The sequence below is a fragment of the Rana temporaria genome, chromosome 7 (genome assembly GCF_905171775.1).
Source record: "Rana temporaria chromosome 7, aRanTem1.1, whole genome shotgun sequence".
NCBI lineage: Eukaryota > Metazoa > Chordata > Amphibia > Anura > Ranidae > Rana > Rana temporaria.
The window spans coordinates 205,136,752-205,160,994 of record NC_053495.1 but is presented as its reverse complement, the minus strand read 5'-3'; the positions used below and the strand labels follow the sequence as shown (position 1 = coordinate 205,160,994).

General features: G+C 46.8%; 1 protein-coding gene across 1 annotated transcript in view; it reads right to left on the bottom strand.

The window, feature by feature from the left end:
• Positions 1–351: 351 nt before the first annotated feature.
• Positions 352–24,243, bottom strand: part of MPL (MPL proto-oncogene, thrombopoietin receptor) — a 39,475-nt gene continuing 15,583 nt past the window's right edge. Inside the window, exons 7-12 of the mRNA XM_040361081.1 lie at positions 23,718–23,881; positions 11,966–12,108; positions 7,738–7,897; positions 4,102–4,189; positions 3,488–3,575; positions 352–2,335 (exon numbers count right to left, since the gene is read on the bottom strand). Of these exons, the coding sequence (XP_040217015.1) occupies positions 2,075–2,335; positions 3,488–3,575; positions 4,102–4,189; positions 7,738–7,897; positions 11,966–12,108; positions 23,718–23,881 (904 nt within the window). The 3' untranslated portion in view covers positions 352–2,074. The remainder of the gene's footprint in view (positions 2,336–3,487; positions 3,576–4,101; positions 4,190–7,737; positions 7,898–11,965; positions 12,109–23,717; positions 23,882–24,243) is intronic.

Sequence of the window (24,243 nt, the reverse complement as noted above, 5' to 3'; positions counted from 1 at the left end):
GTCAGTGAGAGACGTGACCCCTTACATTGGTGGTCATTGAGAAATGTGTGACCTTATGTCATGGTCATTGGGAGACGTGTCCTCTTACAATGTTGGTCAGTGGGAGAAGTGGCTCCTTAAATTGGTGGTGATTGGGAGAAGGGCACCATTACATTATAGTCAAGAAGAGATGTACCCCTTACATTTGTGGTCAGTAAGGAAAGTGCTTTCTTACATTAGTGGTCATTGGAAGACGTGTCCTCTTACATTAGTGGTCATTGGAAGACGTGTCCTCTTACATTAGTGGTCATTGGAAGACGTGTCCTCTTACATTAGTGGTCATTGGAAGACGTGTCCTCTTACATTAGTGGTCATTGGAAGACGTGTCCTCTTACATTAGTGGTCATTGGAAGACGTGCCCTCTTACATTAGTGGTCATTGGAAGACGTGCCCTCTTACATTAGCGGTCATTGGAAGACGTGTCCTCTTACATTTGTGGTCATTGGGAGAAGGGCACCCTTGTGTTATGGTCAGTGAGAGATGTGTGACCTTATGATGGTGGTCATTGGGAGACGTGTCCTCGTACAATGCTGGTCAGTGGGAGAAGTGTTTCCTTAAATTGGTGGTAATTTGGAGAAGGACACCATTACATTAAAGTCAGTAATAGATGTGACCCCTTACATTTGTGATCAGTGAGAGAAGTGTTGCCTTATATTGGTGGTCATTGAGAGACAAGTCCTCTTACAATGTTGGTCAATGAGAGAAGTGTCCTCTTACATTGGTGGTCATTGTGAGATGTGGCCTCTTACATTTATCATTGGGAAAATGACACTCTTAGGTTATGGTCAGTAAAGGACGTGACTCCTTACATTGGTGGTTATTGAGAGAAGTGTCACTTTAGACTGGTGGTCATTGTGTGACATGTCCACTTACAGTGTTGGTCAATGAGAGTAGTTACCTCTTACATTGGTGGTCATTGGGAGACGTGTCCTCTTACATTGGTTATCATTGGGAGAAGGACACTCTTAGGTTATAGTGAGTAAAGGACGTGACTCCTCACATTGGTAGTTATTGAGAGAAGTGTCTTCTTACCTTGGTGGTCATTGGAAGAATGGCACCCTTATGTTATGGTCAGTGAGAGAAGTGTCCCATTATATTGGTGGTCATTGATAGAAGTGTCCTCTTACATTGGTGGTCTTTGGGAGAAGGGCACCCTTATGTTATGGTCAGTGAGAGACGTGACCCCTTACATTGATGGTCATTGAGAGATGGGTCACCCTATGTAGGTGGTCATTGGGAGATGTGTCCTCTTACAATGTTGGTCAGTGGGAGAAGTGTCTTCTTACATTGGTGGTCAATAAAATAATAATACCCTTAAGGTTAGTGAGAGAAGTGTCACATTATATTGGTGGTCATTGATAGATGCTTCCTCTTACATTGGTGGTCATTGGGAGAAGGGAACCCTTATGTTATGGTCAGTGAAAGAAGTGTCTCCTTACATTGGTGGTCATTGGAAAAAGGCAACCTTACATTATGGGCAGTGATAGACCTGACCCCTTTACATTTGTGGTCAGTGAGAGACGTGTCACTTTACTGTATATTTACGTCACTGGGAGAAGGGCTTGTTTCCACTATGGTCAGTGAGAGACGTGTCACTTTACTGTATATTGACGGTCATTGGGAGAAGGGCTTGTTTCCACTATGGTCGGTGAGAGAGATGTCCCTTCTATGTTCTGTGAAAGGAAAAATGCCCCTTACAGTGATGGCCAATGGAAGGAATGCGCCATTTCATTGGGGGTGAGTGGCAGAAGGACATCCTCATAATATGGCTAGTAAGAGAAAGAATACCCCTTTCCTGTGTGGTTAGCAGGAAGAATTTCACCCTTACAGACATCTAAAAAGGTAATTGATGTTAATGCCACTAGCCTCTGTCACATTCTCTTGACCCTGACATTGTGCAGTGACCATCAGATGGAAGGCCAAGCAGCCACTGCTCAAGGGACCTCCAGCAACCTCTGGAGCAACCCTGGCTTTCCACAGAACCTGGACTGAGAACGGGTGGGTGCTCTTATTTGTAAGTTGTTGGCTGCCTCCTTCAAAAGCTCCAGCTGGTGGGCAGGTAGGTCTGATTGATGAGATCACTGGGTGGCTGATTTTTAGCATTCAGTTCCAGGTGAAGGTCCAAGAGCTCCAGCTTCGGCCAGTTGTCCTCATTTTGGTAGGTCGGAGGAGAAAGCTGCACATAATCACGGGAAAGCGGCTGTCCTTCACTGGAAAGAGTCACTTCAGAGAGGATCTCTACACAAGAGGTGTGAGCGACATCTTCAGGAGTCTTCTCGTATGACGTCGAGCCAGGCTGAGGGTAGGAAGACCAAAAATGTATCATACATTACAATACCCGACAGAGAGTCCCCCACTATACTGTGCAGTTCAGTCACGTGTGGCAGTATTGGAGCTGTGGCATAAAAACTGGGGGGAAGAACAATATATATATATATAATATAAGAACAATCACAGCTCAAGGAACCCCTAGTAAATTCCAGAGGAACCCTGTGGGTTCCACTGAAGGAGTAACAGGGCTGATCCTAGGCAGGGTGCACAGGGTGCAATGCACCCAGGCGCCTGCAGAGGTGGGGGCACTGAAGTGCCAGAGTTCTCCCCTCCCTCCTTCTCTCCATGTTTGTGTACTATGTCTGCAGTCTCTAACCGTCTCCTGTATCATGTCTGCAGTCTGTGACCGTCTCTTGCATCATGTCTGCAGTCTCTAACCATCTTCTGTATCATGTCTGCAGTCTCTGACCATCTCCTGTATCATGTCTGCAGTCTCTGACCGTCTCCTGTATCATGTCTGTAGTATGTCTGGGGGTCTTTCTAACAGACTCTCTAACAGAAGCCCTCTCTGTGTCCATCAGAGAGGCCGCCATCCAAGTCCCAATAAAGTACTCTGCTCCTCTTCCTGTATTTTGTTTATTGTTAAGAGATCATGTAAGGATCCCAGGGTAATGAAGACTTCGTGGGGGAGCATCTCTGTGGTTGAGTCATTGCCATAGAAACATTTGTGAAGGGGAGGAATTAGTAAACTGAAAAAGCCCATGTGGGGGCGCCAGAAATATTTCTGCACCCAGGCGCCTGTGACCCCCTAGGATCGGCCCTCAAGAGTAAGTTCACTTTTGTGATGTCTACCCTGAAAGGTCATATCTATCAGTCGCCTTGTCTGGGTAAATGATTAGTTAATTAGCTCATGTTAATTTATGTTCTGGTTACCTCCTCTTTAAACTGTATATAAGGTTGTATTCTGGGTTCTATTAAACAATCCATGTTCAGCAGACAAACAAGTCTCGTCTCGTTGTGTGCTTGTGAGCAGCTGGAATATCTGATATCTATATCCAGACTGATAGGAAGCGGTATATGACGGAAGCACTCAAGTGGAGTGTGGGACGTTCCGTTACAATACCGAAAATATATAACCTATAATCATTATTTGGATTAAGGCTTTATTTGTGATTACCTGGTACTGTTTCTGAATCTCAGCCAGGAAGGTGTCCAGTACGCGGTGAAGGTTTGGCACAGGAGGCCACAGCTTGTTCTTCAGTTTCCTAAAAGGCAGAGGTCAAAGTGAGCTATTATATAACTATATATGAGTAATAGAGTGTTGTACCATGTTAGTCACCAATCAGTGCAGAAGACTTGAGTACCCCTTATTAGACAACTGAACTTAGTAAAGGTGCAAACTTTTGGAACCCCTTTAGATACCTTTCTCAGGCTTGGTATAGTCCTTTTTTATTTTTTACATTCAGCTTTCAGCAAGGAACCCCACTGACAGCTAATGACTCATCGGTTGCTAATGACACGGCGGCTGGCTTCATGGCCCCCTCCTTAGCAACCAGCTATATACAGTGCGTTTAAAGAGAAGAAGAAGAAAAAAAACGCAAAATGCATGAAAACTGCATGCAAAAAATGCATCAAGCGCAGCTGCATAGATGTGAAACAAACGTTGCATCCCATAAGGAGCTTAGATAGAATGCTATGTTACGGCTGCTTGGCCACCAAGGAGTTGGGATGGTGAGAGCGTGGCCACTAAAATGTAAAAATAATGTCATCGTAGGATAAAGTTTTGCTCACCTGTATAAAAATGGGAACTTACAGCACATACACAATACAGCCGCCAGGATGGACAGAAGAAACAGACCGACTGCCAAGATAATCCACCCTGCAGAAAACCAAGACATCCATCAACAACATATAATAAACCAATGACACATAAGGCTGCAAGACACCCACAAAAGTTTATCTCTGAGCTGATAACTGACACTCTAACTGACACTCTGATAACTGATAACTGACACTTTGACACTCTGATAACTGATAACTGACACTCTGATAACCGATAACTGACACTCTAAGGCTCTGGAGGAGAATAAAATAGTTTTCATCTGTATAATTTTGTAATATGACAACCTGAGTGTCTGGTTTCAGCCTTAAGCTCTGCAGGAGTTTGGACGGCCTAATAGCCTAACATTTCTACACTAACAGGGAGGGAATACAAGTAAATAATGGAATACAAGTAAATAATAGCAAAAGTCAAAAAAAGGTAAGCCTATACTATTATAATAACTCAACGGTGAAACTCTAAATAATTATAAATGCACAATGGAGATCCAGGGATGTCATTGGAGATTGGAGATGCAGGGATGTCATTGGAGATTGGAGATGCAGGTATGTTATTGGAGACTGGAGATCCAGTGATGACATTGGAGATCCAGGGATGTCGTTGGATATTGGAGATCAAGGAATGCCATTGGAGATTGGAGATCTAGGAATGCCATTGGAGATCCAGGGATGTCATTGGAGATTGGAGATCCAGGGATGTCATTGGAGATTGGAGATCCAGGGATGTCATTGGAGATTGGAGATCCAGGGATGTCATTGAAAAATTGGAGATGCAGGTATGTTATTGGAGACTGGAGATCCAGGGATGCCACTGGAGATTCAATGATGTTATTGGAGATTGGAGATCCAGGAATGCCACTGGAGATCCAGGGATGTCGTTGGATATTGGAGATCCAGGGATGCCATTGGAAATCCAAGAATGTTATTGGAGACTGTAGATCCAGTGATACCATTGAAGACTGGCGATCCAGGGATACCAAAGAAGACTTGAGATTCGGGGATGCCATTGGACATTGGAGATCCAAGAATGTCATTGGAGATTGGAGATCCAGGGATACCATTGAAGACTGGAGATTCAGGGATGTTATTGAAATTGGAGATCCAGGGATGTTATTGAAAAATGGAGATCCAGGGATGCCATTGGAGACTGGAAATTCAGGGATGCCATTGGACATTGGAGATCCAATGATGTTATTGGTGATTGGAGATCCAGGAATGCCATTGAAGACTGGAGATCTAGGAATACAATTGAAGACTTGAGATTCGGGGATGCCATTGGAGACTGGAGATCCAGGGATGCCATTGGACATTGGAGATCCAAGGATGTCATTGGAGATTGGAGATCGAGGGATGTCATTGGAGATCCAGGGATACCATTGAAGACTGGAGATTCAGGGATGTCATTGGAGACTGAAAATTCAGGGATACCATTGGAGACTGGAGATCCAGGGATGCCATTGGAGATTCAATGATGTTATTGGAGATTGGAGATCCAGGAATGCCATTGGAGATCCAGGGATGTCGTTGGATATTGGAGATCCAGGGATGCCATTGGAAATCCAAGAATGTTATTGGAGACTGTAGATCCAGTGATACCATTGAAGACTGGCGATCCAGGGATACCAATGAAGACTTGAGATTCGGGGATGCCATTGGACATTGGAGATCCAAGAATGTCATTGGAGATTGGAGATCCAGGGATACCATTGAAGACTGGAGATTCAGGGATGTTATTGAAATTGGAGATCCAGGGATGTTATTGAAAAATGGAGATCCAGGGATGCCATTGGAGACTGGAAATTCAGGGATGCCATTGGACATTGGAGATCCAATGATGTTATTGGTGATTGGAGATCCAGGAATGCCATTGAAGACTGGAGATCTAGGAATACAATTGAAGACTTGAGATTCGGGGATGCCATTGGAGACTGGAGATCCAGGGATGCCATTGGACATTGGAGATCCAAGGATGTCATTGGAGATTGGAGATCGAGGGATGTCATTGGAGATCCAGGGATACCATTGAAGACTGGAGATTCAGGGATGTCATTGGAGACTGAAAATTCAGGGATACCATTGGAGACTGGAGATCCAGGGATGCCATTGGAGATTCAATGATGTTATTGGAGATTGGAGATCCAGGAATGCCATTGGAGACTGGAGATCCAGGGATGTTATTGAAAATTGGAGATCCAGGGATGTCATTGAAGACTGGAAATTCAGGGATACCATTGGAGACTGAAGATGCCATTGGAGACTGGAGATCCAGGGATGCCATTGGAGACTGGAGATCCAGGGATGCCATTGGAGACTGGAGATCCAAGGATGCCATTGGAGACTGGAGATCCAGGGATGCCATTGGAGACTGGAAATTCAGGGATACCATTGGAGATCCAGGGATGTCATTGGAGATTGGAGATCCAGGGATACCATTGGAGACTGGAGATCCAGGGATGTAATTGAAGACTGGAGATCCAGAAATGCCATTGGAGACTGGAGATCCATGAATGCCATTGGACATTGGAGATCCAGGGATGACATTGGACATTGGAGATCCAGGGATGACATTGGACATTGGAGATCCAGGGATGACATTGGACATTGGAGATCCAGGGATGTTATTGGAGATCCAGGGATGCCATTGGAGACTGGAGATCCAGGGATGTCATTGGAGACTGGAGATCCATGAATGCCATTGGAGACTGGAGATCCAGAGATACCATTGGAGATTGGAGATTCAGGGATGTCATTGGAGACTGAAAATTCAGGGATACCATTGGAGACTGGAGATCCAGGGATGCCATTGGAGATTCATTGATGTTATTGGAGATTGGAGATCCAGGAATGCCATTGGAGACTGGAGATCCAGGGATGTTATTGAAAATTGGAGATCCAGGGATGTCATTGAAGACTGGAAATTCAGGGATACCATTGGAGACTGGAGATCCAGAGATACCATTGGAGACTGGAGATCCAGGGATGTCATTGGAGACTGGAGATCCAGAGATACCATTGGAGATTGGAGATCCAGGGATGCCATTGGAGACTGGAGATCCAGGGATGCCATACATATATATATATTTGTAGGCAAGGCCAAGAAAACGTTGGGTACCACTAACAGGACTCCTGCCCAATTTCTTCATTAGCGTGGGTCCCGGCTTAAAGTAATCAGCTCACCAAAACGTACACAATGCCCTGGCACGACACTTCTCCCCGGCTGAGCAGGGCACCAGTTTCCGGTTTGGCCACCAATGAAATTAGAGATGAGTACAATTGGTTTTCAATGCTTTAATAGTCAAACATCAAGGCATACAACTTCATACAACTTCATACAACTTCTTCCATATTCAAAGATGGCGGCTGCCAGTACTTTCCTCACGCCTTCTCTGGCCTCGGGTCTCCTAGGCATTCCCCTAGCTGGGGAAACGTCCCACAGGGGCCAGCTACGTGACTCTCTCTTCTCTAAACTTTCCACCGGGCTCACTCACTCTTCCACCCACTATTTATAACCTGGGGGGGGGAGGGGGCGCCACCAACTGACCTAACACCCCCTTACATGTATATAAAGGTTTGCCACTTCCATTTCACCTGTGCTGGAGGGAATTTTGATGGTAATTCTGTCTGACCAGTCACCCCAGAGGCCTTGGACCCTGTATGGCCTTAAAGTTGCCCTCAGCTGTAAGACATAGCTTGTTCCTGCCACCGCGGACAGCGTCTTGTTTCGCACTCCGTCCGGAATCTGCAGAATCTGATAAACAACAAGCATTTCTGAGTCTCTGCTTATATAGTACACCAACCTAGTACATTGAAGCTGTGTTTGCCATAATTATCCCTATTTGCACTGTGCTGGCAGATCTCATTATCAATTGTAAACTAGATTCGACCATTGTTTTTCCTAACAAAGGGTTAAAGATTTAGAAGCTGAGTTCCTGCCTTGTATGTTAACCGCTTGCCGACCGCCGCACAAGCTTATACGAAATTTTCCACCGCGTGGTCGTGCGCACGACCCATCCGCGAGCTCCGCGATCGTGCCCGCGGGACCTGCGTACTCTATGTCTGCCGGTGTCCCGCGATCGTGTCACGGAGCTGAAGAACAGGGAGAGGATAGTGTAAACACAACAGCTCCCCGTTCTTCCTAGTGACAGGTCACTGATCTTCTGTTCCCTCGCATCGGGAGCAGCGATCAGTGTCGTGTCACACCCCCTAAAAGTTAGAATCACTCCCTAGGACACACTTAACCCCTTCCTCGCCCTCTAGTGGTTAACCCCTTCCCTGCCAGTGTCATTTATACAGTAATCAGTGCATTTTTATAGCACTGATCGCTGTATCAATGTGAATGGTCCCAAAATAGCGCCAAAAATCGCCATCATTACTAGTAAAAAAAAAAAATTATTAATAAAAATGCCAAAAAAATATCCCCTATTTTGTAGACGCTATGACCCAGATTCACAAAGAGCAAGGCGCACATTACGCCGTCGTAGAGTAACCAATGTACGCTACGCCAACGCAGCGCAGAGAGGCAAGCAATGCATTCAGCAAGCCAGTGCTCCCAACGCTGCGCCAGCGTGGCGTGGAATTCGAAGGAGTACGCCTGCGTAGGTGGAAGTGGGCGTGACCCATGCAAATGAGGCGTGACCCCATGCCTGCTCACAACCACGTCGGAACAACTGCCTAAACTACGCCAGATCACTGTGTACGCCGTGAATGTAACCTACGCCCAGCCAGACACACGTCCAACGTAAAATACGCCGGCTTGTGTTCCCTGGTGCAGACCTTTGCATGTCTGCTGCCGGGTTGCACTTCCTTTATGGTGAATAACTTTACGCCGGACGTACAACTTACGCGCACCTCTCGTAGCCTGCGTCGGGCGCATGCAGGTTCGTGAATCGCCGTATTTCCCTCATTTGCATGTTTGAATGGCTAATCAATGGGAGCGGCACCATGCTCCCAGCCTAAATGTGCGCCCACCTTACGCCGGCGTAAGCAAGATACGTCGGCGGGGTGTAGCCTGGTTTTAGGCGCATCTCTGTTTGTGGGTCTGGCGCACAGATACGACGGCGCACATTTGCACTTACGTCGGCGCAACTTGTTATACGTCGGCGTAAGTGCTTTGTGAATCTGGGCCTATAACTTTTGCGCAAACCAATCAATAAACGCTTATTGCGATTTTTTTTTTTTACCAAAAATATGTAGAAGAATAAGTATCGGCCTAAACTGAGGGAAAAAAAATTATATATATTTTTGGAGGATATTTATTATAGCGAAAAAAAGTAAAAAAATATTGCATTTTTTTTATTTCAAAATTGTCGCTCTATTTTTGTTTATAGCGCAAAAAATAAAAACCGCAGAGGTGATCAAATACCACCAAAAGAAATATCTATTTGTGGGGGAAAAGGGAAGCCAATTTTGTTTGGAAGCCACGTCGCACGACCGCGCAATTGTAGTACACACTATAGAGAGATATGCTTTGTTCTCATATTTCATGTCTGAGGTTAAAAAACAGTTTAACTTCCTCCCACCCGCCGTGTAGACAAGCGATGGGTTTTCCGGAAAAAAATTCTATCGAAAAATGCGTCTGTATGCAATTCCGACGCACTAAAAACCGCGCATGCTCAGAATCAAGTCGACGCATGCTCGGAAGCATTGAAATTCATTGGCTCGTCGTAGTGTTGTACGTCACCGCGTTCTTGACGGTGGGAATTTGGTGAGCCAAGCTTGAGCGAAATTCCGTCGGAAAAACCGTCCGATTTTTTTTCCAACGGAAAATCCGTTGGTGTGTACGCGGCGTAACACTTTAAGCTTCTTCTGTCTAGGCGCTACAAAAGGGCCCCCTTCTTGTCTTATCATTTGAGGAAAGTATCCCAAAGTTGGGAGAATCTACCATTCAGCGGCGGCTCTTTAATTAGGCAAATGAGGCGGTCGCCTAAGGCCTCGCTCTCACATGGGGCCTCGCGGCCGCATCATTTGCTAGATCCGTCCATCTTTCTGCAGCCATTTTTTTTTTGCTTGAATTTTTTTTTGCCCATTATGGGCGTGAGTGGGGCCCCCGCGTCCAAGTTTTGCTTAAGGCCTCACAGAGGCCTAGAGCCACCTCTGTCCAGGGCCGCCATCAGGTGGGGGAAAAAGGCAGTACACCTGTAAGGGGTCCGGAGGTCCCCAGGGGCCCGGAGGCCCATAGGGCCCCATATGGCAACTCCCCTTTTTTTATTTATTTTTTATTAAAAAAAATATCTTTTTTTAAATATATATTTTTTTTATTTTGTATTAAAGTGCCAATTTTTTTTATTTTTTAGAGGTCCGGAGGTCCCCAGGGCCCCGGATGGAAACCCCCCCTTTTTTTAATTTATTTTTTATAAAATATATATATTTATTATTATTATTATTATTAAAGGACCCAGAGGTCCCCAGGGCCCCGGATGGCAAATAATAATTTGTTTATATTATTTTATTTCTTTTTTTCTTTTTTTTATATATATATAGATATATTTTATTAAAGGGCTCAGAGGTCCCCAGGGCCCCATGTGGCAAACCCCCTTTTTTTATTTGTTATAAATGTTTATTTTATTTATTTTTGTTTATATATATTTATTTTTTATGTTTTTATTAAAGGGCCCAGAGGTCCCCAGGGCCCTGGATGGCAACCCCCCCCCCTTTTTTTTATTTTTTATAAATGTTTATAATGGCAAATTATTGGCAAATTATTATTTGCCATCCGGGGCCCTGCGGACCTCTGGGCCCTTTAATAATAATAATATAAAAAAAAATATATATATATATATATATATATATATATATATATATATATATATATATACATATATATATATATATTTTTTTTTTATTAAAGGGCCCAGAAGTTTCTTTTTTTTATTATTATTATTAAAGGGCCCAGAGGTCCCGGATGGCAACCCCCCTTTTTTGTAATTTTTTTTTAGAACAAAAAAAATAAAAAATTTGTATGTATATATGTATATATATATATATATATATATATATATATATATATTTTTTTTTTTTATTATTATTATTATTATTAAAGGGCCCAGAGGTCCCCAGGGCCCCTGGATGGCAAATAATAATTTGTTTATATTATTTTATTTCTTTTTTTCTTTTTTTTATATATATAGATATATTTTATTAAAGGGCTCAGAGGTCCCCAGGGCCCCATGTGGCAAACCCCCTTTTTTTATTTGTTATAAATGTTTATTTTATTTATTTTTGTTTATATATATTTATTTTTTATGTTTTTATTAAAGGGCCCTGGATGGCAACCCCCCCTTTTTTTTTTTTTTTTAAATGTTTATTTTTATATATATATATATATATATATATATATATATTTATATATATTTTTTTTATTAAAGGGCCCAGAAGTTTCTTTTTTTTATTATTATTATTAAAGGGTCCAGAGGTCCCGGATGGCAACCCCCCTTTTTTTTAGTAATTTTTTTTTTATAACAAAAAAAATAATAGTTTGTATATATATATATATATATATATATATATATATATATATATATATATATATATATATATATATATTTTTTTTTTTTTTTTTTTTTTATTAAAGGGCCCAGAGGTCCCCAGGGCCCCGGATGGCTACCCCCTTCTTTATATATATTTTTCTTTATTTCTTATTTTTTTTTTGTAAAGGCCCCCCGCTTCTCAGGGGCCCATGCCTGAAGCGGTGTAAGGGGCCCCATAATTCCTGATGGCTGCCCTGCCTCTGTCTACCATCTCTTTGGGAACGTTTGTTCACAGATTGGTTCTTCCCCCCGCGGTGGTCTTCCTATCACAATGACTTCCTATACGGTACCGTCCACGTCTTCTCCCCGTCCTGCGAGAATCGGATCTGGTACATCAGGTGTTCCTCCAGCTTCAGCAGAGGGCTTGACCAGTTCAGAGCCAGCGTGTTCCCGGGCAGCTGCTGGACATGCAGGATCGGTACCGGGAGGAGAACTGCGATCACACAGAGGAAAAAAAGGCAGACGCTCAGATTATTCCTGAACTAGTATGAAGGAATTGTGCAATACAAACAAAACTTAGCATCATTAGTGTCAGTGGGAGGAATAGTGTCCCATCATTGGTGTCAGTGGGAGGAATAGTGTCCCATCATTGGTGTCAGTGGCAGGAATAGTGTCCCATCATTGGTGTCAGTGGCAGGAATAGTGCCCCACCCACCATTGGAGCACAGGTGTGTGAGGAGGAAGGTGTGTGAGAAGCTGCTGTGTGAGAAGGGAGTTGCCTGGAAATCTCTCCCAGCTCTCCTGGCCCCTTTTCTGGGGAAGCCATGGAGGGCAGCGGGGCCTCCCCTGCTGGAGGCTCTCAGCCATCTCCTGGGCCATCTGCTGACATGTCTGCCCCTCTACAAGCCTCAGCTGGTGATCTCTCTGCCCCTGGTGTGGATGAAGGCTCGGAGGCCATTCGGGAGCGAGTGGTGGCCGGCATAAAAGTCCTAAACCGGGAGAGGGACAAGCTGTACAAGCTACGTGCGGAGCTGAAGCGCCTGCGAAGGCAACGTGAAGGCTTGCATAGTCTGAAACGCGGATCCATGGATCCAGAGATCCAATTGGCCAAGGTCCGTGTGGACCACCAGGAGACCATCGTGGCCATAATGGAGGGAAGGGATGGTCCTTTCAAGGAAAAGTTCTCCAACGAAAGGAGGTTTGCAAAGGTGACAAAGATGGAGGAGGAGGAGACCCCCAGTTCTGACCCCCTGCCCCCCCAGGGAGAGGTAAGCACCCCAATGCCTTCCCAGGACTCAGGAGGCATGCTGAGGGTGATCCAGGTAATGGAGTCTCCTGTGCGGGGGGATCAGATGGTTTTCAATGATGAAGATATTACAGATGGTGTACCTGATAAAGTAAAGCCTGCTAAGCCCCATGTTGTGAATAAGACTGTGTTTGTACCATCTAGCACCATGCCTGATAATGTGCCTAATAATCAGAATGTATGCAGTAATAATGTGCCTGCTGAGGCTGCAATGCAGCAAGAGATCCGTTTAAAAAATGACATTTCTGTGAAGGAACTGCAAGTCCCAGCAGAACCCATTAACCCTCCTGATGCTGAGACCAGAGCTGATTGCCCCACTGCTTCTCTGGACTCCACAGCGCAGCATCAGGCGACAGCTGGTACTGCAGCAGCAACAGTGACTGTTCCTGATGGGAATGTGTGTGTGACTGATAAAAATCATCTCAGTTCAGGTGGGATGGACAATGGTCCCAGTTCAGGTGGGATGGACAATGGTCCCATTTCAGGTGGGATGGACAATGGTCCCATTTCAGGTGGGATGGACAATGGTCCCAGTTCAGGTGGGATGGACAATGGTCCCATTTCAGGTGGGATGGACAATGGTCCCATTTCAGGTGGGATGGACAATGGTCCCATTTCAGGTGGGATAGACAATGGTCCCATTTCAGGTGGGATGGACAATACTAACTCTGTTCATGCAGATAAAGTGACTTCAGTGTGGGGTCTTGGCCCCAATAAACCCACTTTCGCTCAGGTGGTACGCTCTGTCCCTGGCAGCTCCGCCCCCAAGCAGGGTTTTCCCCTGCGAGCTACCACCTCAAGCCCCCCGGGATATGGTCTTGGGTCTCTGGCTTCTGCTGGGGGCCCAAGACGTAATGTTGTCATCTTGAAATGGGAAGGTGGTGCAATCCCCCCTGCAAGGCGTGCAGTGGTGGATTTAATTCTAGAAATGGGTTTTGGGGTTAACGATCTCTATGCTTTTATTCATGTGTCAGGGACGCGGGAGTATACAGTCAGTTTCACCAAGCCAGAGGGTCTTGACCTGTTCTGGGAACGATATGAGGCCCGGTGCAGGTCAAGACCCGAATGGGAGAGTCTGGCCCCAGTTGCGATTTCGCAGCAGTCAACAGTAAAAAAGATCACTATCATCCTCACCAATGAGAGCGTCCCTGCCAGGGATCTGGAGGTCTGGTTGAGGAACTATGGGGAAGTTTTAACCAAACCCAGTAAAATATTAGATGAGCGTAACATCTGGACTGGGGGATGGTCGGTAACAGTCAGGCTGGCCAGGGATGGAAATGTTGTCCGTCACCTGCCCTCCTCGGCTTTCATAGGGAGGGATAGGATGACCGTCTTCTACCCTGGTCAGCCGAAGCTGTGCCACCGCTGTGGAGAGAGGGGGCACCTTAGCTCCTCCTGTTCGGCCTTGATATGCTCAGTGTGTCGGGGTCAGGGTCATATGGCCAAGGACTGCACCCAGAAGATCAGGTGCAACCTGTGCCTGCGACTTGGCCACCCTTATAGCAGATGCCCTGAGGCCTGGCACAATATGGAGAAGGAGGTAGTGGATGAGATGTCAAGGCTGGACGGGATGGAGGGGGAGGCCCCTGGTGTACCATCCTCCGCTGCGGTGACCGACCCCCCTGGTCCTGCTCAGGATCCCTCCCCAGTTTCCTCCCCAGTTCCCTCCCCAGTTCCTGTGACCACCCCTTCTGTGTCTGTAAGTACTCCTTCTGTATCTGTATCTGTATCTGTATCTGTGTCCCCCCGCTCCTCTTGTGTCAGAACCTTCCAAGTCTGTGCCCCCTGAGTCAGTTACCCCCCAGAAGTCTATCCCTGTTAAGTCGGATTTACCCCCCCCATCAGGAGTGATAGCGGGTACTAAAAAGGTCGCTTCAAAGAAAAAAACAAGGGATGAGGGCATCTCTGAGGCTGACCTCAAGTACCTGGAGGAGAGAAGGAAGGTTGGGCGGCGGAAGAAGCAGGCGGTGAGGACGGAACGGGGACGGGAAGCTCCGGTGCATGTCTCCACCCGTCGTAGGTCCTCTAGGTGGGACATTTCATCATCTGGCGCTTCTTCAGAGCTGAGCTCTGATTCAGAGATGGAGTTGGAGGCGGCCTCAAGAAAGAGGGAGGCTTCTGGTGATGAGCAGCAGAGGGGAGCTAAGAAGCAATCCACCCAATAACCCAAATGGCGGTTCCCCCTCCGTTAAAAGTGGCGACAATAAATGTCGCCAGCATTAAGTCAGTGAGAGCTCGTTCTATGGCCTTCTTTTTGTTCAGCCAATTAGATGCTGAAATTTTATTTTTGCAAGAGACTAGGCTCACCTCCTTGGCAGATATTCATATGGCAAAGAGAGAGTGGAGGTATGGTCCATCTTACTGGTCTCTTGCGGCCGAGCCTTACGGCGGTGTGGCGGTGTTGTTTAAAACCGGCATGGTAACTGTCCGGCGGGTTATTGAGGTGGAGATTGGGAGATGTATGGTCTTAGACGTCCTTGTGGGAGGGCAGGACCTGCGCCTAATTAATATCTATGGGCCGCACACAAAGTGGGACAGGAAATGCCTTTTTACAAGGATCAAGCCATTTCTTTTTACATCCCGGCAAGTGGTCTTTGGAGGTGACTTTAATACAGTAACTAGGCCCAAGGACAGGAAGGCCTTCAAGGACAGGCTGGGATATGATAGCGTTTTTTTAAATAGTATGGTTAGGGATGCTGGTCTTGTGGATGTGCACATTGCGCACCTCCCGGATGACACCGGGTTCACCTTTCATCGTGGTAATAGTCAGAGTAGGATAGACAGGTTTTTTTTGAAGGAGGCCTCTGCTTTCTCACCCCCAGTGGTGCAGGCAGTAGAGTTCTCTGATCACTGTATGCTATCTGTGGCCCTGAATGCTTCAGACGCCCCTCAGAGAGGAAAGGGCATCTGGAGATTGAATTCGACTCTACTCAAGGAAGAACATGTTAGACAATCCTTTGAGGAATTCTTTCAGGCACAGGTGACCCTCCTGGACTTTTGTAGCAGCAAGGCTGAGTGGTGGGAGCTGACCAAAAAGAGGATCGCTGGATTCTTCAGGGGCCTAGCCAATAGAACACAGTTTAATAAATACATGACCTACCAACGTTTGCGGAGGAAGCTGGATATTCTTGTCTCGAGAGGAGGAGATCCTGGGGCAATCTCTGAAGTGAAACTCCTTCTCAGGAAGTGTCAATATGACCGGCATGCCTCTTTGGTTCTGGAGAGGGACTATGGGAAGTACCACTCGCCTGACCCTTACCAGAACTGCAAACAAGGTGTAGCTGTTAAAGCGGTCGTTGGCCTTAAGGACAGTACAGGTTCCGTGACAAAGTCCAGGTCAGGGATTCTGGAGGTCGTGAGGTCCTTTTATGCCGACCTTCTTGGAAGGAAAGAGCTTGACCGTGACAAGATGGAAAGCTTTTTGGACTCTACTCCAGGTCTAAATGGTGGAGATGTTCCATTGATGAATTTGACAGAGGAGATCACAGTTGAAGAGGTGATGAGGGCAATTGAACAGCTTGCCATCAAAAAGTCACCCGGACCGGATGGCTTGACGGCTGAGTTCTACAAAGCCTTTAAGTCTATTCTGGCCCCACATTTGGTAGAGGTTTTTAACAGTTGTCTTGCTGAGGGGGTGCTATCCCCTTCCATGAGGCACTCGGCTGTGATTCTTCTGTCAAAGGGTAAAGATCCTTCGATGATTGAGAATTGGCGCCCCATCAGCCTTCTTAATGTCGATAGAAAGATACTGGCGAAGATATTTTTCTGGCGCCTGTCGTCAGTAGCAGAGTCTTTGCTTTCTCGCCATCAGCACTGTTCGGTCCAGGGTAGGAGTACCTTCACAGCGGTGTTAGCTGTCCGGGAGGCCTTGGAGCGGTGCAGGGCTGCAGGCTGGGGAAAGTACTTGCTGACATTGGATCAGGCAAAGGCTTTTGATCGTGTTAACCATGAGTACCTGTGGTTGCTCCTTAGTAAGTACGGTCTGCCGGGTGGTTTTGTTGATTGGCTGAAAGTCTTGTATAAGGGGGCAGAAAGCTTCCCTCTTGTTAATGGTTGGGTTGGGCAGTCCTTTGAGGTTGGCTCCGGGGTGCGCCAGGGCTGTCCCCTGAGTCCCCTGCTCTATGTGTTTGCAATCGACCCCTTCATCAGGAGGCTAGAGAGCGGCATGTTGTGTGGGGTACCAGTGGGGCTCCCGGGTGAGCCGCCATTGAGGGTTGTTGCTTATGCGGACGATGTATCAGTGATTGTCACTGGGACGGATGAGGCGGAGGAGGTGGTCTCTCTGACATCACGGTATTCTGAAGCATCAGGCTCCAAGATCAATCAGGAAAAGAGCGAAGTTTTCTGGATGGGAAAGGAAGGTGAGGGGTTTGATCTCCCGGACACCTTTCCAGTGCCCCGGGAAAGAATTAAGATACTAGGCATTGAATTTGGACCCGGCGATTATGGCCTCAAAAACTGGGAAGGCAGACTGGAAATTGCCAATGCTAAGGTGGTCAACTGGAAGAGATGGAAGTTATCTATGAGGGAAAGGGTTGATCTGATTAAGACCTACCTGATTCCGATCTTCTTGTATGTCAGCTTTGTCTGCATCTTGCCAGTGTCTCTCTATGCTAGGGTCAGTAGTGTGTTCTTCCAGATGCTGTGGGGGAACAGACTGAACCCCATCAAGAGGAATGTCACCTACCTATCCAGGAGGGAGGGTGGCTTAGGTATGGTCAACCCAATTCTTTTCTTTTCACTGCTTTTTCTCAAGTTTAACATTGGTAGTATGCTTGCAGTGGAACCTCCTGGATGGGCAGGCATATTTAGATCTTGGTTTAGTCCTTTTCTGCGACTTTGGGAAGAAGGTGGCCAAGTGAAGAATCGCAGGGGTCATCGTGGTCAGCTACCAGCCTATGTAGCTCCGTGCCTGAAGTTACTGCGGCAGTGGCGATTGTCGGCTGAAGATCTCAGATCGGTTCCGAGGAAAGACCTTATGAGTCGAGTCTTGAGCGAAGTCTTTCATGACCCACTGGCCTTAAGGGATTGCCCAGGCCCAGTTTTGAGGGCGGGGTTGAGACTAATTAATTTGGATAGAATACCTCCTAAATTTAGGGATCTGGCCTGGTTGTGCTTCCATGGGAGGCTCTATGTTCGGGGCAATTTGAAATTCCGCAGTGGGGTGGATCGTAGCTGTCCTCGGGAGGAGTGTGCAGGTGAGGAGGAGACTATGGACCATTTTCTGCTTCGTTGCCCTTTTAACATAGAAGTGTACAAACAGGTGGGGCGGGCGCTCGGTGTTCCTTTCCTCTCCAGGCTGGGTTATGCCGAGTGGGTGTACGGAGCATTCAGTACCGGTGGAGGTTTTTGTTTGGATACACTTTTTTTAGTTAGTCTAGTGGTCCGTTATTTCACCTGGAACGCACGGTGTCAGGTCAGCATTCGGCAAAAAATCCTTCCTGTTGAGGTGGTGGTGTATGACATTGTGCATGAGGTGGGGAAGATTCGGGGGCTTGAGAGAGACAAGCGGGGTCAGGGGGTTTGGCTGAAGGCGTGGAGGGGTTTCAAGCCTCCCTGACTGCCAGGAGTCTCTTTCCCGGGTGTGGCTGTCTGTCTCTTATCACCCTAGATTATTATTTTTGATACATTTTTGATAAATGGCTGCGTACATAGGTGACGGGTTGTGCCTCTTAGGCCCTCTCTGCTGCTTTGTGTAAATAGTTTTGTAGTAATGTTTTGGTGGTGGTGTATAGTGTATATATTGTATATATTCTGAACCTGGATGTGTATTCCTTGGATTTATGTTTGAAGTTTTGTACTATAGTTTTGTTTTTTACTTTTGTATAAAATTGGTTGCTTGATTCTTTTCAATAAAAGATCAATAGTGCCCCATCATTGGTGTCAGTGGCAGGAATAGTGTCCCATCATTGGTGTCAGTGGGAGGAATAGTGTCCCATCATTGGTGTCAGTGGGAGGAATAGTGTCCCATCATTGGTGTCAGTGGGAGGAATAGTGTCCCATCATTGGTGTCAGTGGGAGGAATAGTGTCCCATCATTGGTGTCAGTGGGAGGAATAGTGTCCCATCATTGGTGTCAGTGGGAGGAATAGTGTCCCATCATTGGTGTCAGTGGGAGGAATAGTGTCCCATCATTGGTGTCAGTGGGAGGAATAGTGCCTCATCATTGGTGTCAGTGGGAGGAATAGTGTCCCATCATTGGTGTCAGTGGGAGGAATAGTGTCCCATCATTAGTGTCAGTGGGAGGAATAGTGTCCCATCATTGGTGTCAGTGGGAGGAATAGTGTCCCATCATTGGTGTCAGTGGGAGGAATAGTGCCTCATCATTGGTGTCAGTGGGAGGAATAGTGCCCCATCATTGGTGTCAGTGGGAGGAATAGTGTCCCATCATTGGTGTCAGTGGCAGGAATAGTGTCCCATCATTGGTGTCAGTGGCAGGAATAGTGCCCCATCATTGGTGTCAGTGGCAGGAATAGTGTCCCATCATTGGTGTCAGTGGGAGGAATAGTGTCCCATCATTGGTGTCAGTGGGAGGAATAGTGTCCCATCATTGGTGTCAGTGGGAGGAATAGTGTCCCATCATTGGTGTCAGTGGGAGGAATAGTGTCCCATCATTGGTGTCAGTGGGAGGAATAGTGTCCCATCATTGGTGTCACTGGGAGGAATAGTGTCCCATCATTGGTGTCAGTGGGAGGAATAGTGTCCCATCATTGGTGTCACTGGGAGGAATAGTGTCCCATCATTGGTGTCACTGGGAGGAATAGTGCCCCATGATTGGTGTCAGTGGGAGGAATAATGCCCCATCATGGGTGGTAGTGGGAGGAATAGTGCCCCATGATTGGTGTCAGTGGGAGGAATAATGCCCCATCATGGGTGGTAGTGGGAAGAATAGTGCCCTGTCTTTTCGTGTCAGTGGAAGGAATTTTACCCCATTCTTGGTGTCAGCAGAAGGCATAGTGCCCCATCATTGGTGTAAGTGAAAGGAATTGCACCCTACTATTGGTGTCAGTGGGAGGAATAGTGTCCCATCATTGGTGTCAGTGGGAGGAATAGTGTCCCATCATTGGTGTATGTAGAAGGATTTGTACCCCATCATTGGTGTCAGGGGGAGGATTAGTGCCCCATCATTGGTGTCAGTGGGGGGAATAGTGCCCCATCATTGGTGTCAGTGGGGGGGAATAGTGCCCCATCATTGGTGTCAGTGGGGGGAATAGTACCCCATCATTGGTGTATGTAGAAGGATTTGTACCCCATCATTGGTGTCAGGGGGAGGAATAGTGCCCCATCATTGGTGTCAGTGGGGGGAATAGTGCCCCATCATTGGTGTCAGTGGGGGGAATAGTGCCCCATCATTGGTGTCAGTGGGGGGAATAGTGCCCCATCATTGGTGCCAGTGGGAGGAATAGTTCCCTATTGTAGGTGTCAGTGGGGGGAATAGTGCCCCACAGAACCTTATACCCACAGTTGATCCAGAAAAAGCACAATCCAATTTGCTCCAGTGGGGGAGGGGAGGGGGGTAAATCCTTCCTGATCCCCCAAAGGCAATAGAATTTTCCATGGAGTGACAACATATCAGGGGCTCAGATTAGGTTTTTGTTGCATAAATTTCCAAACACATTTGAAGCTTTTCTAGGCACTTCCTTAAACTCTCTGAGCTCCCAATCTGGAAAACACACACACACACATATATATATATATATACACACAGCGTCTTACAAAAGTAAGTACACCCCTCACATTTCTGTAAATCTTTTCATGTGACAACACTGAAGAAATTACACTTTGGGCTAGATTCACATAGATCCGCGTGATCTTTGTGATTTAAGATCCGCTGCCGCAAGTTTGAGAGGCAAGTGGGTAATTCACAAAACACTTACCTCCAAACTTGCGGCGGCGGATCGTAAAACCCCCGGCGGAATTTAAATTCCGCGGCTAGGGGGAGTGTACTATTTAAATCAGGCGCGTCCCCGCGCCGATTTAAATGAGCATGCGCCGTCCGTGAAATTTCCCGGCGTGCATTGCTCCCACTGACGTCGCTAGGACGTCAGTGGTTTCGGCGTGAGCGTAACTTGCGACGCGCGGGTTTCTGAATCGGTGTACGCAAACGACGTAAAAAAAAAAAAAAAAAAAATCGACGCGGGAACGACAGCTATACTTAACATTGGCTGCGCCTCATAGAAGCAGGGGTAAGTATACGCCGGGAAAACCGCTACGGAAACGTCGTAACAACACTGCGTCGGGCCCGCGTACGTTCGTGAATTGGCGTATCTCGCTGATTTAAATATTTTTTTGCGGAAATCAGCGAGAACGCCCCCCGCGCCATTTTTAAATTGCAGGTAAGATCCGACGGTGTAACACAGTTACACCTGTCGGATTTTAGGCATATCTATGCGTAACTGATTCTATGAATCAGGCGCATAGATACGACCGGCCTAAGTCAGAGATACGACGGCGTATCAGGAGATACACCGTCGTATCTCTCTGTGAATCCGGCCCTTTGTATCTACAATGTTATGTAGTGAGTGTACAGCTTGTATAACGGTGTACATTTCCTGTCCCCTCAAAATAACTCAACACACAGCCATTAATGTCTAAACCGCTGGCAACAAAAGTCAGTACACCCCTAAGTGAAAATGTCCAATTAGCCATTTTCCCTCCCCGATGTCATGTGACTCGTTAGTGTTACAAGGTCTCAGGTGTGAATGGGGAGCCGGTGTGTTAGATTTGGTGTTATCGCTCTCACTCTCTCATACTGGTCACTGGAAGTTCAGCATGGCACCTCATGGCAAAGAACTCTCTGAGGATCTGATATAAAGAATTGTTGCTCTAAATAAAGATGGCTATAAGAAGATCGCCAAGACCCTGAAACTGAGCTGCAGCACGGTGGCCAAGACCATCCAGCGGTATAACAGGATGGGTTCCCCTCAGAACAGACCTCGCCATGGTCCACCAAAGAGGTTGAGGTCACGTGCTCAGCGTCATATCCAGAGGTTGTCTTTGGGAAATAGACGTATGAGGGCTGCCAGCATTGCTGCAGAGGTTGAAGGGGTGGGGGGGGGGGGGGTCAGCCTGTCAGTGCTCAGACCATACGCCGCACACTGCATCAAATTGGTCTGCATGGCTGTCGTCCCAGAAGGAAGCCTCTTCTAAAGATGATGCGCAAGAAAGACCGCAAACAGTTTGCTGAAGACAAGCAGACTAAGGACATGGATTACTGGAACCGTGTCCTGTGGTCTGATGAGACCAAGATAAAGGTATTTGGTGTCAGATGGTGTCAGGCGTGTGTGGCGAAAACCAGGTGAGGAGGACAAAGACAAGAGTGTCTTCCCTACAGTCAGGCATGGTGGTGGGAGTGTCATGGTCTGGGGCTGCATGAGTGCTGCCGGCACTGGGGGAGCTACAGATCATTGAGGGGACCATGAATGCCAACATGTACTGTGACATACTGAAGCAGAGCATGATCCCCTCCCTTCAGAGACTGGGCCGCAGGGGAGTATTCCAACATGATAACGACCCCAAACACAACTCCGAGACCACCACTGCCTTGCTAAAGAAGCTGAGGGTAAAGGTGATGGACTGTGGCCAAGCATGTCTCCAGACCTAAACCCTATTGATCATCTGTGGGACTCCTCAAACGGAAGGTGGAGGAGCGCAAGGTCTCCAACATCCACCAGCTCTGTGATGTCATCATGGAGGAGGGGAAGAGGACTCCAGTGACAACCTGTGAAGCTCTGGTGACCTCCATGGCCAAGAGGGTTAAGGCAGTGCTGGAAAATAATGGAGGCCACACAAAATATTGACACTTTGGCCCCAATTTGGAGATTTTCACTTATGGGGTGTACTGACTTTTGTTGCCAGCGGTTTAGACATTAATGGCTGTGTGTTGAGTTATTTTGAGGGGACGGCAAATGTACACTGTTATACAAGCTGCACACTCACTACACAACATTGTAGCTACGTTGGGCCAGATTCACATAGAGATATGACGGTGTATCTCCTGATACGCCATCGTAACTCTGAGTTCTGTCGGTCGTATCTATGTGCCTGATTCATAGAATCAGGTTACACATAGATATGCCTAAGATCCGACAGGTGTAACTGTGTTACACCGTCGGATCTTAACTGCAAATTAAAAATGGCTGCTGGGGGCTATCTTGCTGATTTACGCAGAGAATGTGTAAATCAGCTAAATACGCCAATTCACAAACGTACGCGGGCCCGACGCAGTCACTTTACGCCGTTTACGTAAGGGTTTTCCCGGCGTAAAGATAAACATGCCCCCTAGGTGGCGTATCCTATGTTAAGTATGGCCGTCGTTCCCGGGTCAAATTTTTTTTTTTTTACGTCGTTTGCGTACGTCGATTCACAAAACCGATGGACGCAAGTTACGCTCACGCCGAAACCAATGACGTCCTAGCGACGTCATTGGGAGCAATGCACGCCGGGAAAATTCGCGGACGGCGCATGCGCAGTTAAATCGGTGCGGGAACGCGCCTGATTTAAATGCTACACTCCCCCCTAGCCGCGGAATTTGAATTCCGCCGCCGGGGGATTTAAGATACGCCGCCGCAAGTTTGGAGGTAAGTGTTTAGTGAATTACCCACTTGCCACTAAAACTTGCGGCGGCGGATATTAAATCAGATAGATTACGCGGATCTAAAGATCCACTGATCTATCTGAATCTAGCCCAAAGTGTAATTTCTTCAGTGTTGTCACATGAAAAGATTTACAGAAATGTGAGGGGTGTACTTACTTTTGTGAGATACTATATATATATATATATATATTACTACCTACCCACATCATGGATCCAGAAAGGCTTTGGGTAGTACAAGTTCCACTTTCCATCCCCAGAAGACGATTGAATTTTTAAGGAGATGGCGCTGTCATTTCTGGCCAGGAAGGCGCAGTCACAGTCGGTAGACCTAACCTCTTGCTTGCAGCTCTGCCATTCCGCGTCTCTGAAGAACACACAGCTCGTAAAATCCACAGAATACAGAAAGGAATCAGAATGAAATCAGATTATTAAACTCATTTATCTCAGCAGCTGTCAAATACATATAAGGGGCAATTACCGTATATACTCGAGTATAAGCCAAGTTTTTCAGCACATTTCTTTGTGCTGAAGATGCCCCCCTCGTCTTATACTCGAGTCACCTTTTTGTGCCCGATCTCCCGGATTGTGGGGACCCGGTACCGGCCAGCCGTAGAACTTGGCACACATGTAGCCCCATTTCTCCTCTGCAAGTGTGCAAAGTTTGTTGTCTGGGGGACCTACGGCCGGGGAGCACCGATTTTTCAAAGCCGGGAACCCCTTCTAAAG